Consider the following 12886-nt stretch of genomic DNA (forward strand, 5'->3'; position numbering starts at 1 on the left):
CCGCTGGCTCCTGAGGACATTCCTGTGTAGCTATCTCAGACTAAGCTCTGTGTTGCTACAGCAAGACCTTTATCAGCGTCCTGACTGGTTTCAGGGTAGTTCTGGGAAGACCATATGATGTGCTGGCACACTTCCCATGGGATACAGATACACCTTCACAGTCCTGCTGTTGGCAGTGCTGTTCTGTGCTGTATTTTGTCCATCTCATTTCGGAGGCACTTGGAGAGTGTCTGGGCTGTAATAGGTGTGGGGAGTATTTTAAACAGAGCGTGACTGAACTGGGGTCTGAGGGAGGAGAGAGCACAGAAGACACTCCATCGCCTTCATACAGTGCAGTTGAGAGTCTCTTGCTGAAGTGTGTCGGGAGAACATGTGCTTGCAAATGCAAATGTTTCTTTTAGCGCCTCGAGAGGCTGGAATTTGCAGTTTTCTGGCTGGAGGCTAATATAGAAAATAGGGGTTGAGCACAATATTTTTTTCCCAAGCAATTGGCTGTTGTCTTTTTTTCTCTTCATCAGAGTACCTTGTGGTATTGAAGTATCAACTGCTAGGAGTCCAAATTTCCATTTTCAGCTGCAGACTTTTCAAATCTTGTGCTAAGCAGAAGGCATGGATCACTATTTGTAGGGAGATACTACTGCTGCTTTCCTCAGTCAGACACAAAGGGTTCAGAAACATGTTAGAATATCTTCACTTCCCACATCAAGTGTCGGCAGTGCTCTGTATGCAACTGTCACACCACTCACTGACCTCTGTGAGCAGGTACCAGCCAAGAAACTGTTATCTGATCTCATTAGTAGTGGCATTAAGGCGAGATATTGTAAGGCTTCAAAAGGGAGTAACACTTACAGGGATGGGGGGGGCTCTATAAGCAGCCTGTAGAAGGTGAATTAAAAACTCTTATCACAATGGCTGTATTTTTCCTTTGTCTTGTTTGTTTTTGTTTGTTTGTTTGTTTTTTTCTGAAGCCCCTAAGTTGTTTGTTTGGGTCCTGCTTCTTTTTCTGTTTCAGTTTTGGAATGTGACCTTTTTTATCCCTGGGAATACAATTAATTCTTGTCCCTACTGCACCATAATGAGAGGGAGAGAAGCAGGATGATGCTGCAAGTTTTGTCATACACTCTGCCTGCAGAGAAAAAATTGTTATATAACTTGTCGATATAAAGAGGCATCTTTTCCCTGACATCATTTTTACTTTTTTTCCCAGAATCAAATAGAACTGGAAGTAGCTTAGTGTGGTGGAATGTCATGTTCATAACTATACATCGTGTGAGAGTCGGTGTCTTTAATATGCTTTGACACTCAGCATTTCTCTTTGCATGTGTAACTGAGGAGAAAGCAGTTGGAAAGCAGTTGGAAAGCAGTGGGTGTTTTAAACACCTTGAGAGGACACACATGAGAGCCACAGGTATATTGTGGTGTATGGGAGGAGGAGGAGGAAAGTCCTGGTAGAAGTATGGGAAAACCCCTGGAGAAATTAGTGCAGTCACAGCGAGGTTGCTGCTCACCTGCAAGTACCTCTGAGCAGCTCCTATGGGAAGGCATCCTTGCCAGGTGTGCCAGTGCAGCTCGTTTCCTTCTGCCTCCCTGTGGGCTCTGTGCAAAATTGAAACCACATCCCGCTTTGTTCTGGGATTTAAATTGATCCTGAAGGTCAATATCAGCTTTTTATTAAAATTTACCATGAAGTAGTATTTATGCAGTTATTAGAACATGTTTTTACACAGCTGTGTTAGCCTAGTAATTGCTCAGTGATCTTATCTTTGTACAGAATACTGGTAAACAGAACAGTGCCCACGATTATTTGGTTTAAGGTGATTCAGCAAGGAATGGGGAGAAGCCCACTGTGCTTTCTTTTCTTCTCTTATTGCCTTCAGTTCTTTCATTACACCAAGCCATGAACTCAGCCTGTCTCTAGCCACTGCTAAGGCCAGTCTGCAGCCAGTGCTCTGGCTTTCTCCTGACACAATTAGGGCTATCGATAACCTCCTGCACATTCCTTCTCTGTTTCCTCAAAGGAAGCTTCCCTTCTGCTCATCAGAGGGGCCCCTTTCATTATTTACAGCTCCTTGTTATCGTTAGCATTCCCATTTCCATGGCGCCTCAGGGAAACCTCAAGGCCGTGCACTGCCCATATTTCTCTCAACATCCCTCTTTGGCAAATGTCACCTTCACACTGGCACTTAATTGCCTTCCTCCTTTCTCTCCGTGTCTGCTTTAAGGACAAGAACATGGTCGAGTCATCCTTCTGTACATTTACTATTGTTGTCATCATTGAACACTCCACAGTAACAAAATTCAAAACAGCCCATCCTTCCAGTGCAAGAAGATAAGGACTGACCCACTGGATCCGACCAAAGCTCTCTGCACCTCAGTATCTCCTCCCTGGTGATAGCTGATGATTAGGGCCCAGAGGGACACATACCAGCAAATTTAAAGAGTAACCCTCCCCTGGTCTTGACTCGGTGTGCATCATCCACAGAAACTTGCCATGGCCATGCAATGTCCTGTTTTAAAGCTGAAATAGGATTGGTCCTGCTGCCGGTTTCCAGTTTTGACAGTATGCCTTATAGACAAAGGCACTATTGTAGTGTGTTGTTTGTTTTTGTTTTTTGTTGGGTTTGTTTGTTTTGTTTGTTTTTAATGGAACTGTTTCTTTTTTACATTTCAGCTGTGCACTGTCCATAGCAATGTGTTTAGGACATAAATGGAGACAGGCCATAGATTGGAGACACGAGGTGAAAAGATGGTAGCACCTAACAAGGAACAAGGAAACTAATCTGAGTGACAGAAGTACTGTAACAATAGTGGTAATTTATTGATGTCTTTATTGACCTTTAAGGCTGAAAAAATAAGTCCCAGTCTAAGATACAGTCCTTTTTTCATCAATTTATAAAATGCTGTAATCCATTAATTTTCTTCATCCCTTGTGGGTCCCTTCCAGCTCAGGATATTCTATGATTCCGAAATAGTAGAAAGGAAAACATGCTGGACTGGGATGATTTCTCATGGAACTGGAGGGTCTGCAGATGCCTCAGAGACACTAATGAATATGGATTTATTCCAAGACAGAGGCATCTTGTCTTATGTAAGGTACATAAGAGGATATGGGAAGCAAAGAACAGGCTACTCAGAAGACACTTTTGGTGCACGACTAGAGGTATTCAGAGATTAATATTTGAGATATTGAGTACCAGTGACTAAGCTCTGTGCTGCAGAGTCTTGCATTAGGATATCTAATCTGTCCCATTTTGGTTACCTAAAGCCCAATGATACATTCAAATGCACTGGTCTCCATGTTTCCTCCAGGCTCTTCTAGTGAGTCACTGAGAATCCAGAGTGTTTCTCAGAAGTCCCAATTCCAGACCAAATGCCAGACCACACCACTTTTGAGACAAAATAGGCATTTCTTAATCTTTCTTTGCTAATGGCTGCAGCTCTGAAGCAAGTAATTCAATAATAAAGATGGAAATGGCAGCCAGGAAATGCTGACTGTCTCCCAGTGCTTTAACAATACTGCCCATAGAGCATGATTAACCTTTTCCTATCTGCTCTGCATTTGTTAGTAAAGTAGTTTTAGAAATGGGCATTACTGTGTTCAGGAGCCACATTCTCCTTGGATTTTTGCTCTAATGTCTATGTTACCTCTTTAGGTTTTCATTTATGTGTTTCTTTTGTTTTGCTTCCCAAGAAAAAGAAGACAAATGCAAGGGATCACCTATTGTGTTCCAGTGGGTGGAACACCAAATATTTCTCTTTCAAGAGGTTGAGTATATATATCTATATATGTTTTTATATATATGTATGTGTGTGTGTGTATTCCTTGATGGAATGCAGAATATTTATTTCCTGATCAAACTGTCTTTCTTCTCCTGATACTTTCAAGGTGCTGTAGCAATACTACGCAATATATGTGTGCACTCTGGCTATTGCACGTGTATTTTATTTATTTTTATATTCATTTTGTTGCTCTGGTTTTGCCACATGAATTTCAGCACCCAAACATCACGACAAGTTTTCTGTCTGATATTTTTCTCTATCCCTGGGGGCATTTCCTGGCTGAGTTGTCAGTCCTTCAGCTGCTCTGAAATGCCTCTGGTGTAGGTTCAGTCTCCTGGAGGACTTAAGAGGTGTCTGCACTTGCCACCTCCTGGCCTTTTTTAGATCTGGTAACTGTGCATATCTGTCAGTGACTCTTCTTGTTCTTGGCTTGGCAGTTGTTGTTCAGCTGTGAGGCAGAGATCCCCCCTCCCTGGGTCCAGAGAGGAATGAGTCTGATTATGGGAGAGCTGCTGGGGGGGTCTGACTTCTCCATGGCTGTGAACTGCTCAGGAAAAGTAGTTGCTAGGAGAAGGTTATGTGGTATTTAGGGCGAGGGTAGTGGCTCTGCCATCACTATCCAAGCTGATTTATTTTTTAATTTGGGGAACAGAGATCAAACCGTGTAATGGTGCAATCTGTGTAGGATTTTTCACTGCCAGACCTTCTTCCACTGCTAAAGCTGTTTCAGAATGTTCCACTAACATTGGGTGGCATCTCTGCTGAGCTGGCTGTGTAAATTAATTCATAGCTCTTCCTACAGCTTTAACTCTTCTTGCGTCTCTCTGTTGTTTTTTTATAGACTGGATAAGGTGGTTTAACAGCAAAGTTCCCTTTCCTTTCTTCAAACAAAGCCTCCTTCCAGGATGCTTGGGGTGTCACATGCCGAGCTCACAGTCAGAGAGCTGGGAATTGTCCTAAGACACAGCCCATGAGGAGTAGGTAGGGGGCATTGTCACCCTTCCACTGGTGACTCAGTGGAGATTAATTTCTCTCCTTCACCCTGTTCACCAAACAGCTGTTTCAGTGGACCTCCCTGCATTCACATGGTCAGGCTCCTTAGATCTTCCATCACCAGACTACCTTGTTAACTATCTGTGTGCTTTTGAGGCTTAAAGATCAGTCATGAGGTGATGATTGTGTCAGTTGGGTACAAAGCAGCACAAGGCGGGTCCATGTCCTGCTTACCCAGAGGGAGCTGCCAGGCAGAAAAATAATCAAGCCTTTCTGAGAGTTGCTGCTCAAAAAAGAGAGGTGGGGTCAGCAGTGATGGCAACTGGCAGGAGCTGCAGGGAACAGGGTGAGTTGGAAGAGGCTGGAAGGAGCCAAGAGAACATGAGGCTGTTATGATTTGGGCACTAAAACGTTTTGCTGAAGCTTTTGGTGTTGTCCCTCGTATTATCTCTCTTTATGATCCAGTATCTTCTCCTATTGGTCCGTTTTTCTATGTTCAAAATATGCAGCAAGTACTAAGTGGAGAGTGCTGTGCACTGTGGTGATTACACAAATAATCATGCAGAGAGATCTGTGCCTGTACTTGATAATATCTCACCATTAACTGCAATAGTGTTATGGAGTGTCTGCCAGCATGCAGTCTAAAAGCTCACACTAAACAGTCCTGATACAAGAAAAGTCTTGGATAACAGATTTCCAAGTACTTATTTGGCTATGATACACAAAGCAAGCCAGCCACAGGATGATTCACTGCCTTAGAGTTTGGGCTGGATGACCTAATGGCTTCTTTTGGAGAGAAGGCAGATCGTGCAGAGACAAAGACAGTTAATTTACACGTGCTTACTGCAGCAGACCACCCAGCCCTGCCTTGTGTGCCTGTACAGCAGTCAGAATGCTGGCTGGAGCGATGCTGCCGCTGCCAGCCCTTACAGTCCCCGAGGCAGGAGTGTCAGGTGCTGGCCCCAGCCCCGCAGCTGTGCTTCACAGCCGGTCCGTGACACAACATCCCAGTGTTTGCAGCAGAAGCGCCGCTGTACCCGGGATGTGGGTGCGGAGGTGGCGCCTTACGGGTCACAGCGCGGGGTGGAAGTTCCCCCTGGTGGAAGAACAGACCCACTGCGGCGAGGGGAGCGATGCGGCCGTGTAGATACGGCCCGAGAAATTCATTTTTAGAGGTGCTGAACTTTAACTACGTGTGTGTCCGTGCCTGCAGCGTTAGCTGAAGACTGTGGGTTGTTAGGTCTGTCTGTCCCCAGACGTGTCGGTTTTCTGGGGACCACGTCCATGGAGCCTGCAAAAGGAAAGGGGATCCCGTTATGGACGACTTTGAGCTGAAGAGAAGAAAGGTGTTAGATAAGGTCTATCTGGATGGGGTTCTGAGCCACCTGGTTCTAGTGGAAGGTGTCCCTGCCCATGGCAGGGGGTTGGAACTCGATGATCCACATGGTCCCTTCCAACTCAAACCATTCTGTGATTCTCCAGTAGGGGGTGGATATTGTGGGGAAACAGGACTGTGAGGGTATCTGTGGCCACCTGGGACCAGAAAGGTCTGTGATCAGCTCCTAGCTCTGCTACCTCTGTTTGAAATGTTCAGTCTCTCCCTGCTAGAGTTCCTCACAGGTTACCCATGATACATTAGGATTTTTCAGCCTCTTTCAACTACGCTGTCTCAGTTTAATAAAAGGGGCAATTTGCTGCAGATGCCCAGTAGTCAAAAAGACCAATGTGTGGGGCATGGAGGCAGGGATCCTGCAGTGCAGCCAGGGTGGCTGGAGCCTTGGTCCCCATGCCAAAAACCAGGATGTTCCATGGACTAGCCTCCAAGTGAAGCTTGGGCATAGGCTGGTGGCAACCTTGAGATATCTCAGGAACACTGCAAGACTAAACCACATCCATGAATTGCCATGGACACTTGTGCTTCCAATAGATGGGAAGAACCAAAGCAGGGAAAGGTGATTTCTGTCAATTTAACCATATTTGGCATGTGCCAGCGTAGTGAAGGAAAAGAAGAAGAACTCAAGGGAAATTTGGGGAAAAACAACCTGCAGGTCAACCCAACATCTGTTGTTTTGCGTGTGGGCAGATGTTCCTCATGGAAATTGGTCTTGACAGCCGTGAGACCCCCCTAACGAAAAGTGATGTGGAGGAGAGATTGCTGGCACTGATGGGAATTCACCTGGGTCGTGTGGCTTGTCCCTTGTCGGTTGTGCCTGGAAACTCTGGGGCGTGTGAGGAAATGGAGACATCCGTCTCTCTCCCTATATCGAAGAGCCCGTGCCTTAGCTTTGCCCTTACTTTGATGTGAACAGTCCGTAGCGTTTCCTTCGTGCCCTGCTCGGCCGCGGTGGTGCTGAACCTCCCGCGTAACCTGCACGATGCCATGGGTGGGGCAGGGACCCCCCTGCGCACCCCACAACCCCCTCCCGCCCGGTGGGTCGGCATCGGGGAGCTTTGGGGGGCTCCTCCTCCTCGTCGTCCCGCGGGGGGCGGCCGCGGGCCCTGCCCAGCGTGGGCGGCCGGGCCGGGCCGGGCTGCGCGTTGGCTGCGGGCGGCGCCGCCAGTGAGGCTGCGCTGAGGCTGCGGGGCCGGATGGCCGAGCCGCCCGCCCCGCGCACTCGGGCGGCGGCCGGCGGCGGGCGAGCACACCGGGACAGCCCTCCCCTGCGGGAGAGCCAGCCCCGCGGCACCCGGCAGCGCCATGGTCTCATGGATCATCTCCAGGCTAGTGGTGTGAGTAGCTGCCGCTCGGCACCTTGCGGCGTGTGCCCCGCGTGTCCGTGTGTGTGTGTGTCTATGTGTGTGTGTGTGTGTGTGCGCGGTGTCCGCCCCGCTCGCCCCTGCTGGGCATACCGGGCTAAATTTAGCAGGTTGTTGTCGGGGCCGGGGCTGCCCGGCGGGGGAAGGCAGGTGGGTCAGGCGGGGTTTTCCAGCGTGGGAAAACCGCCGGGTGGGTGGAGGGCAAAGCGCGGCCGCGCTGTAGCAGCGCAAGGTGACAGCGAAGAAGGAAGGGCGGGTGGCATCGCCTGGCGCTCGGCACCGGCCGGGCTCGGGGTCGGGACGGGCAGTGGAGCATCCGCGGGTGGGGAAATGGACGTGGATTTGGGCAGTGTTGCTTTGTTACCGGGCTCGGCGCGGCTGGGGGCTCGCGAGGGGGCGTGGGAGAGGCGGCCGCGGGGTCTCCCGGCCGCCGCCACCGCTTTCTTCCCTCTGTTTTGCAAAATGTATATCAAATATTCCTTCCCTCTCTTTGCAACCTGCCGCCCACCCTCTCAAAAGAAGGTGTCGATTTCCCTTTAACCTGTCAGCCTGGGAGGAGAAGCGTGTTGCTCTTTGCACTTGTCCTACAGCTTTTCCATGGATGGAAGTGTTCTAGGTGGAAATACGTGGTAGCAATTCCCTGAAAATTCTTCCCAGGCAACAGGGGGGAAAAAAGGGACCAAGCTCGAGGTATATGTTCATCTGCCCCACCCGAGGAGAGGTTTAGTGAGAAAAGGGCACTGCCACTAGGAACATTTCTGGGGGAAGGGGGATTACAGGCTTAAGGTGGGGCAGCAGAATGGCTGATCTCCATTCTGGAAATGTGGCAGGGCAAGGTTGGTACGCTGAATCAGATGAAATATTTTGCCAGTTTTATGTGTTTCATACCTATATGTGCAGACTCAGGAGAACATCTGTTGTGCTCTTAAGTTATTGTAGAGGGTCTGGGAGGGCCTGTCACTTTCTTTGTCTGAAAGAAACGTGCCATGATGTTGCACCATCAGCATGGTTCCAGCATTGAGAAAGCATTTTCAAGGTCTCTTTTGCCATATGAGATGAAGCATCAATAGGAAAATTCACCTTGATCTTAGCTAGGTCATTAAGACATTGGGTGGCTGTCAGATATGGAGATTCTGGGGGGCTCTAGAGTTGAATTTAGCTGCTGGGAGGTCTGTCATCTGGATTCAGCTGCAGCTGTTGCCGGCCATTACTGGGCTTGCACTTCCTTCTGGGAAAGTGTGTTAAATATTTAAGATTTAATTTGAACAGTATAGCTTGTGCAGATACCCTTGCCGGCAATGTGAGATATAGCATGTATTGTCCATGGCAGCTTTTCTTTCTTCTCTACTAGACTAATTCTCACTTTGAAAAAAACCCTGTCATGGTGTAACCCAGCTAATGCTCAAGAACAAAGAATGCCTACACAGAGATGGTAGTTTAACTTGTCTCAGCACATGCACAAATACACGGGTCATTTCATCTAAGACACATGGACTGGGTAAAAATCTGATAGGGGCAGGACAGGGAGCAGTTGATCAGTCAGGTAAGTAGCTGAGCACACAGTCCTGCCCATTCTCTTCACTATTGTCTGACTAACATGTCACAGCATGGAATCAGCTGTATAGAGGGCAGTGTCAATTATTTGTTATGCCACAATTTCAACAGCAAATAAGAATTTGAATATGCAGTGTAAATATTAATAATGTAGTAACCAGAATAATAATTAAAAAAGATTTTTGCAAGGAAACCCAGCCAAGCTTGGTCATGACTTTTGTTGCACTGCTTACTATGCCTCCATACATCCAAGTATTTTGCACCAGGAAGTGATGATTTGTCATAATCCCAGGAAGAAACTTGGACTCTAGAGTATCACTTAAAACACTACTTGCTAGAGCTAAAACATTGCAAAGAAAAAGAGGAGAGTATAAATAATCTTACATTCCATCAGATACTGGAAACTCCAAGCTGCCTGACATGGAAAAGCCCTCCAGTCTGCAGCACACCATTCAGATCTGTCTCTGGAAAGGTTACCTTACATTTTTGTCTTTTCAGCTCTCAGAGCGTTTTCTTTTTATTTCTAAAGGCATTTCTATTCATCACTTCTACTGCCAAATGAAAAGGATGTTCCCAGCAGACACTTTTAGGTGAAGGCAACCAAGGACAGGCACGTGGTTTAATTTCAGGTGATGAGCGAGTTGATCCTGCATCCAAGGGTTATGTACATTCCAACACTGGCCAGGATACACCTGCAGCACAGCACAGACCTCCACCCATTCAGGTTAGTTTAGGTGGATCACTGACTCCTTGGTGTACAGTGGTCTGCAGATTAGGATCATGACAGAGATTTAATCTGTGTAATCTGGTTTTCCCCGTCTCGTTATGAATCACTGGTTGATCCGTCAGTACAGATAGCTGTGCTATAAGTAGAATGGCCACCTGCTTGTGCTTTCCCCCCTCCTGCTTTTGTCTATTTAGTTGTTTTTTTCATTAAATCTTGTTAGCTGATAAGGATTATGAGGAAAGCGCTGTGGTGTGGTTTAGTCACACTGTGAATATTGCTTTGTGCTCTTTGACTTCTGCTGATCTCCACAGGGGCTGTGTCTGATATGACTCAGCTAACAGAAAGGGCTTAAAGAGAAAAGGCAAACCTTTGCTTTGGGTCTTGGGTGCTTTGCTGCTTCTGTTGTCTCTGATTTGGTTTTTACTGGCTCTGTCCTAGCAATTTCTATTTCTAAGATATTGCTGAAGGAGAAGAGCCTACGAGCACTTCTCACCCATTTCAGTGGGAAGTCAGTGCAAACCTCGTTTTGCCTTTAGTGTCTGGGCTTGGTGTCCAGAGTACTGGCTGGTTCTGTTCTGCCTGCAGAGGTGTGTGTTGGGAACCCCCAGAAGAGAAACCATAACTTCAGAGCAGCATCTTACACTGCCATAGCTGTGTGGTAAAGCTGAAGACTTTAATATGTTCAGGATCTGCAATAGGTACTGTACAAATGCAGAACAAAAAGATAATCCTGTCCCTGGATATCTTTTTCCTATAAGAGCTCAGTTCTCATTGTCTTGTGGTCCCAGGTAGTTTTTTTTTTTTCACTGACCTCAATGAGAACAAAATTGGAATTTTTTTCCTGATGGCAGTGGATCACAGGTGACTTTTCCACCAAGGGGGGGGGTGGGGGTCTGCGATCACTGTAATTGCAATTGTTGCATCTTGGAGTTACTTTTTCCTGTGTCTCTCACAATGACTGGAATGGGATAATGTAACTACTTGTGGATTAATTACAGTCCTTTTTTTATTCATCATCTCCGAGTACATCTCAAAGGACATCCTGGAGCACCCGTGTCTTGCTTTCCTCATCTATGGAGTGTAATGAACTGTGCTGAATTTATCTTCCCCGAGACCGACCAGAAGGGATGAGTGGCGTGTCCTTCCATCTGCAGTTTATTGTTATTCATTTCAAAGGAGGTTCTGTTCGCTTCGAGTGGTAGAGGCCTCTCTAGGAGAAGGGCTTGGGATCTGTCTTCATTATTGCTGTCCAGTTCAGTTACAGTGCACAGCACTGGCAATCCTCGATGGTTACTGGTCTGCTCTGCTTTTTGGCTGTTGTCTACTGACATTTTGGAGTTTAAAGTGGTATATGTAAATACAGCCTGTTGTATTGGTGTGGAAATCCCGTCCTTTCTCAGAAACACGGAACTTGGGTTTTTGTGCTTGGGATCACGCAGAACAGAAATACAGGTTTTGGCTCATGTTCTGAAAGTCAGACACATCACACTGCCTGTTGAAAACCTTCCAGAACATGTGGCAGAGGAAGGAGATGTCAGTAGGAATGAGGCTGGATCAGACATATCATCAGTAGTTGAGATGGTACTGTGTGACTTAAAACACTTGAATTCCTGCTGTGAGAAGCATAGGAGTGCATAGCAACCTACTATGAAATATGTTAAATATGTTCTTAATGGTGAAACCCCACAGCCTTAATTATGCTTTTTTTGCCTGTATTTGTTTCCTTTTATATCAAATCAATATTAAATCAAAATATCAGTAATGGCCTGGTTAATCTCTTGGTGTGAAAGAGGATGGCATCCTTCATTCCGGCTTTCCCTGGAAGTAGGTAGGTCTGAACAAAATCAAAGAGGAACCAAAGAACTCTTTAAAGTGATGAGTGAAAATCCCTTCCCTGTCACAATTTGTCAGCTTTCTCCTTCTTGGTTACTGTGATGCCATTTTAGCAAGGCTGTGTGAGATCAACCACCCCCATCCTCAGCTGGTGTCAATCCATAGCGCTACTGAGTCAGACATAGATTTAATCTTTACATCAGTAAGGAATTTCCATTTTAGAGAAACTTAGCAGATCCTTCCTCCTCCCGCTTTTCATGTGTATGGGAAGCCTGAAGAAATTTATGAATGAAACAAAACCTGAAAAGTTGTATCATAGATATTATCTGATGGTAGGAAATGTTAATTTGTGACTTCTTTATGAGAGGCAGAGACAGGACCCACTCAAGCAGGTGAGGGCTGCTCTCATGAAATCACAGCACAGCCCCGAGCTGTTGGTTATTGATATGTCAGCATCAGTGCTTCAGTTGATATGTATCATATATGTGAAGGTCCTTTCTTTACAGGCTACTTTATTTGCTTGGTGCTGGAAGGTGATGTGAAGGACTGAGGTATTTGCTGCTCTCTAAAGGCCTCACAGCAGCAATGTAAAATTATCTGAAAATACAGCAAAGGACCCAAAGTGTGGTTTGAGCTCTTGGCTTAGGCTGTGGGATGAGTTGGCAGTAGACTCAGGTGCTCTGGAGCTGGGAAGTGGGAAGGGCAGACCACGTGCCGTACCTGCAGAGTTTGCTACGAAACTTTACCCGTACAAACAGTGGTGTAATCCTCCCAAAACGTGCTGCAGCCTTGCACTGCTGCTGTCCTTCACATGGAGAGCACGTGGGCTCTGTGGCTCCATCCACCACGTGCGTCTCTGCTGCAGCCTCTGTCTCTGCCGAGGGGGCAGAACCTGTTGGTGACAGTAAGTGACAGAGCAGCGCCCGGCGCAGGTGCGACATTTGCCGTGCCCTTGGTGGGAAATGTGAGCGTGTGATCGCGCTGCAGGGCACAGCTCTGCCTCCTGCTCTGGCAGCCGTGACCCAGATTTTCCTGCCCAGGCACAGATGTGCTGGAAAAGCTCCTGTCCCCCAGTGGGGAAGGTTTGCTTGTGTGCTCATCACAGATCCTGCTGGGCCTGGTGTGGTATGGAAGGACGTTCCACCCAACTGGAAGTCATGGAATACAGCCAAGGGGCTTGATCTTTGCAGATGGCTTAGTACAGTATTTTGGCCTTGTGGGACCCTTTCCATTCACTGTATT

At 47.0% G+C, this 12886-nt stretch overlaps 1 protein-coding gene across 10 annotated transcripts in view; it reads left to right on the top strand.

Moving 5' to 3' along the window:
* Nucleotides 1–7376: 7376 nt before the first annotated feature.
* Nucleotides 7377–12886, top strand: part of REEP1 (receptor accessory protein 1) — a 65446-nt gene continuing 59936 nt past the window's right edge. For 6 of the 10 annotated variants that reach the window (XM_027885950.1, XM_027885949.1, XM_027885947.1 and 3 more), the window contains exon 1: nucleotides 7383–7503. In XM_027885950.1, coding sequence (XP_027741751.1) covers nucleotides 7472–7503 — 32 coding nt within the window. In that variant the 5' untranslated portion in view covers nucleotides 7383–7471. Of the gene's footprint in view, nucleotides 7504–12886 lie in introns of all 10 variants that reach the window. The other 4 variants (XM_027885943.1, XM_027885940.1, XM_027885942.1 and 1 more) reach the window with 2 other exon arrangements.

The sequence above is a fragment of the Empidonax traillii genome, unplaced genomic scaffold, assembly GCF_003031625.1.
Source record: "Empidonax traillii isolate 1590-97213 ecotype Southwest subspecies unplaced genomic scaffold, ASM303162v1 scaffold175:size1888319, whole genome shotgun sequence".
Taxonomy (NCBI): Eukaryota; Metazoa; Chordata; class Aves; order Passeriformes; family Tyrannidae; genus Empidonax; species Empidonax traillii.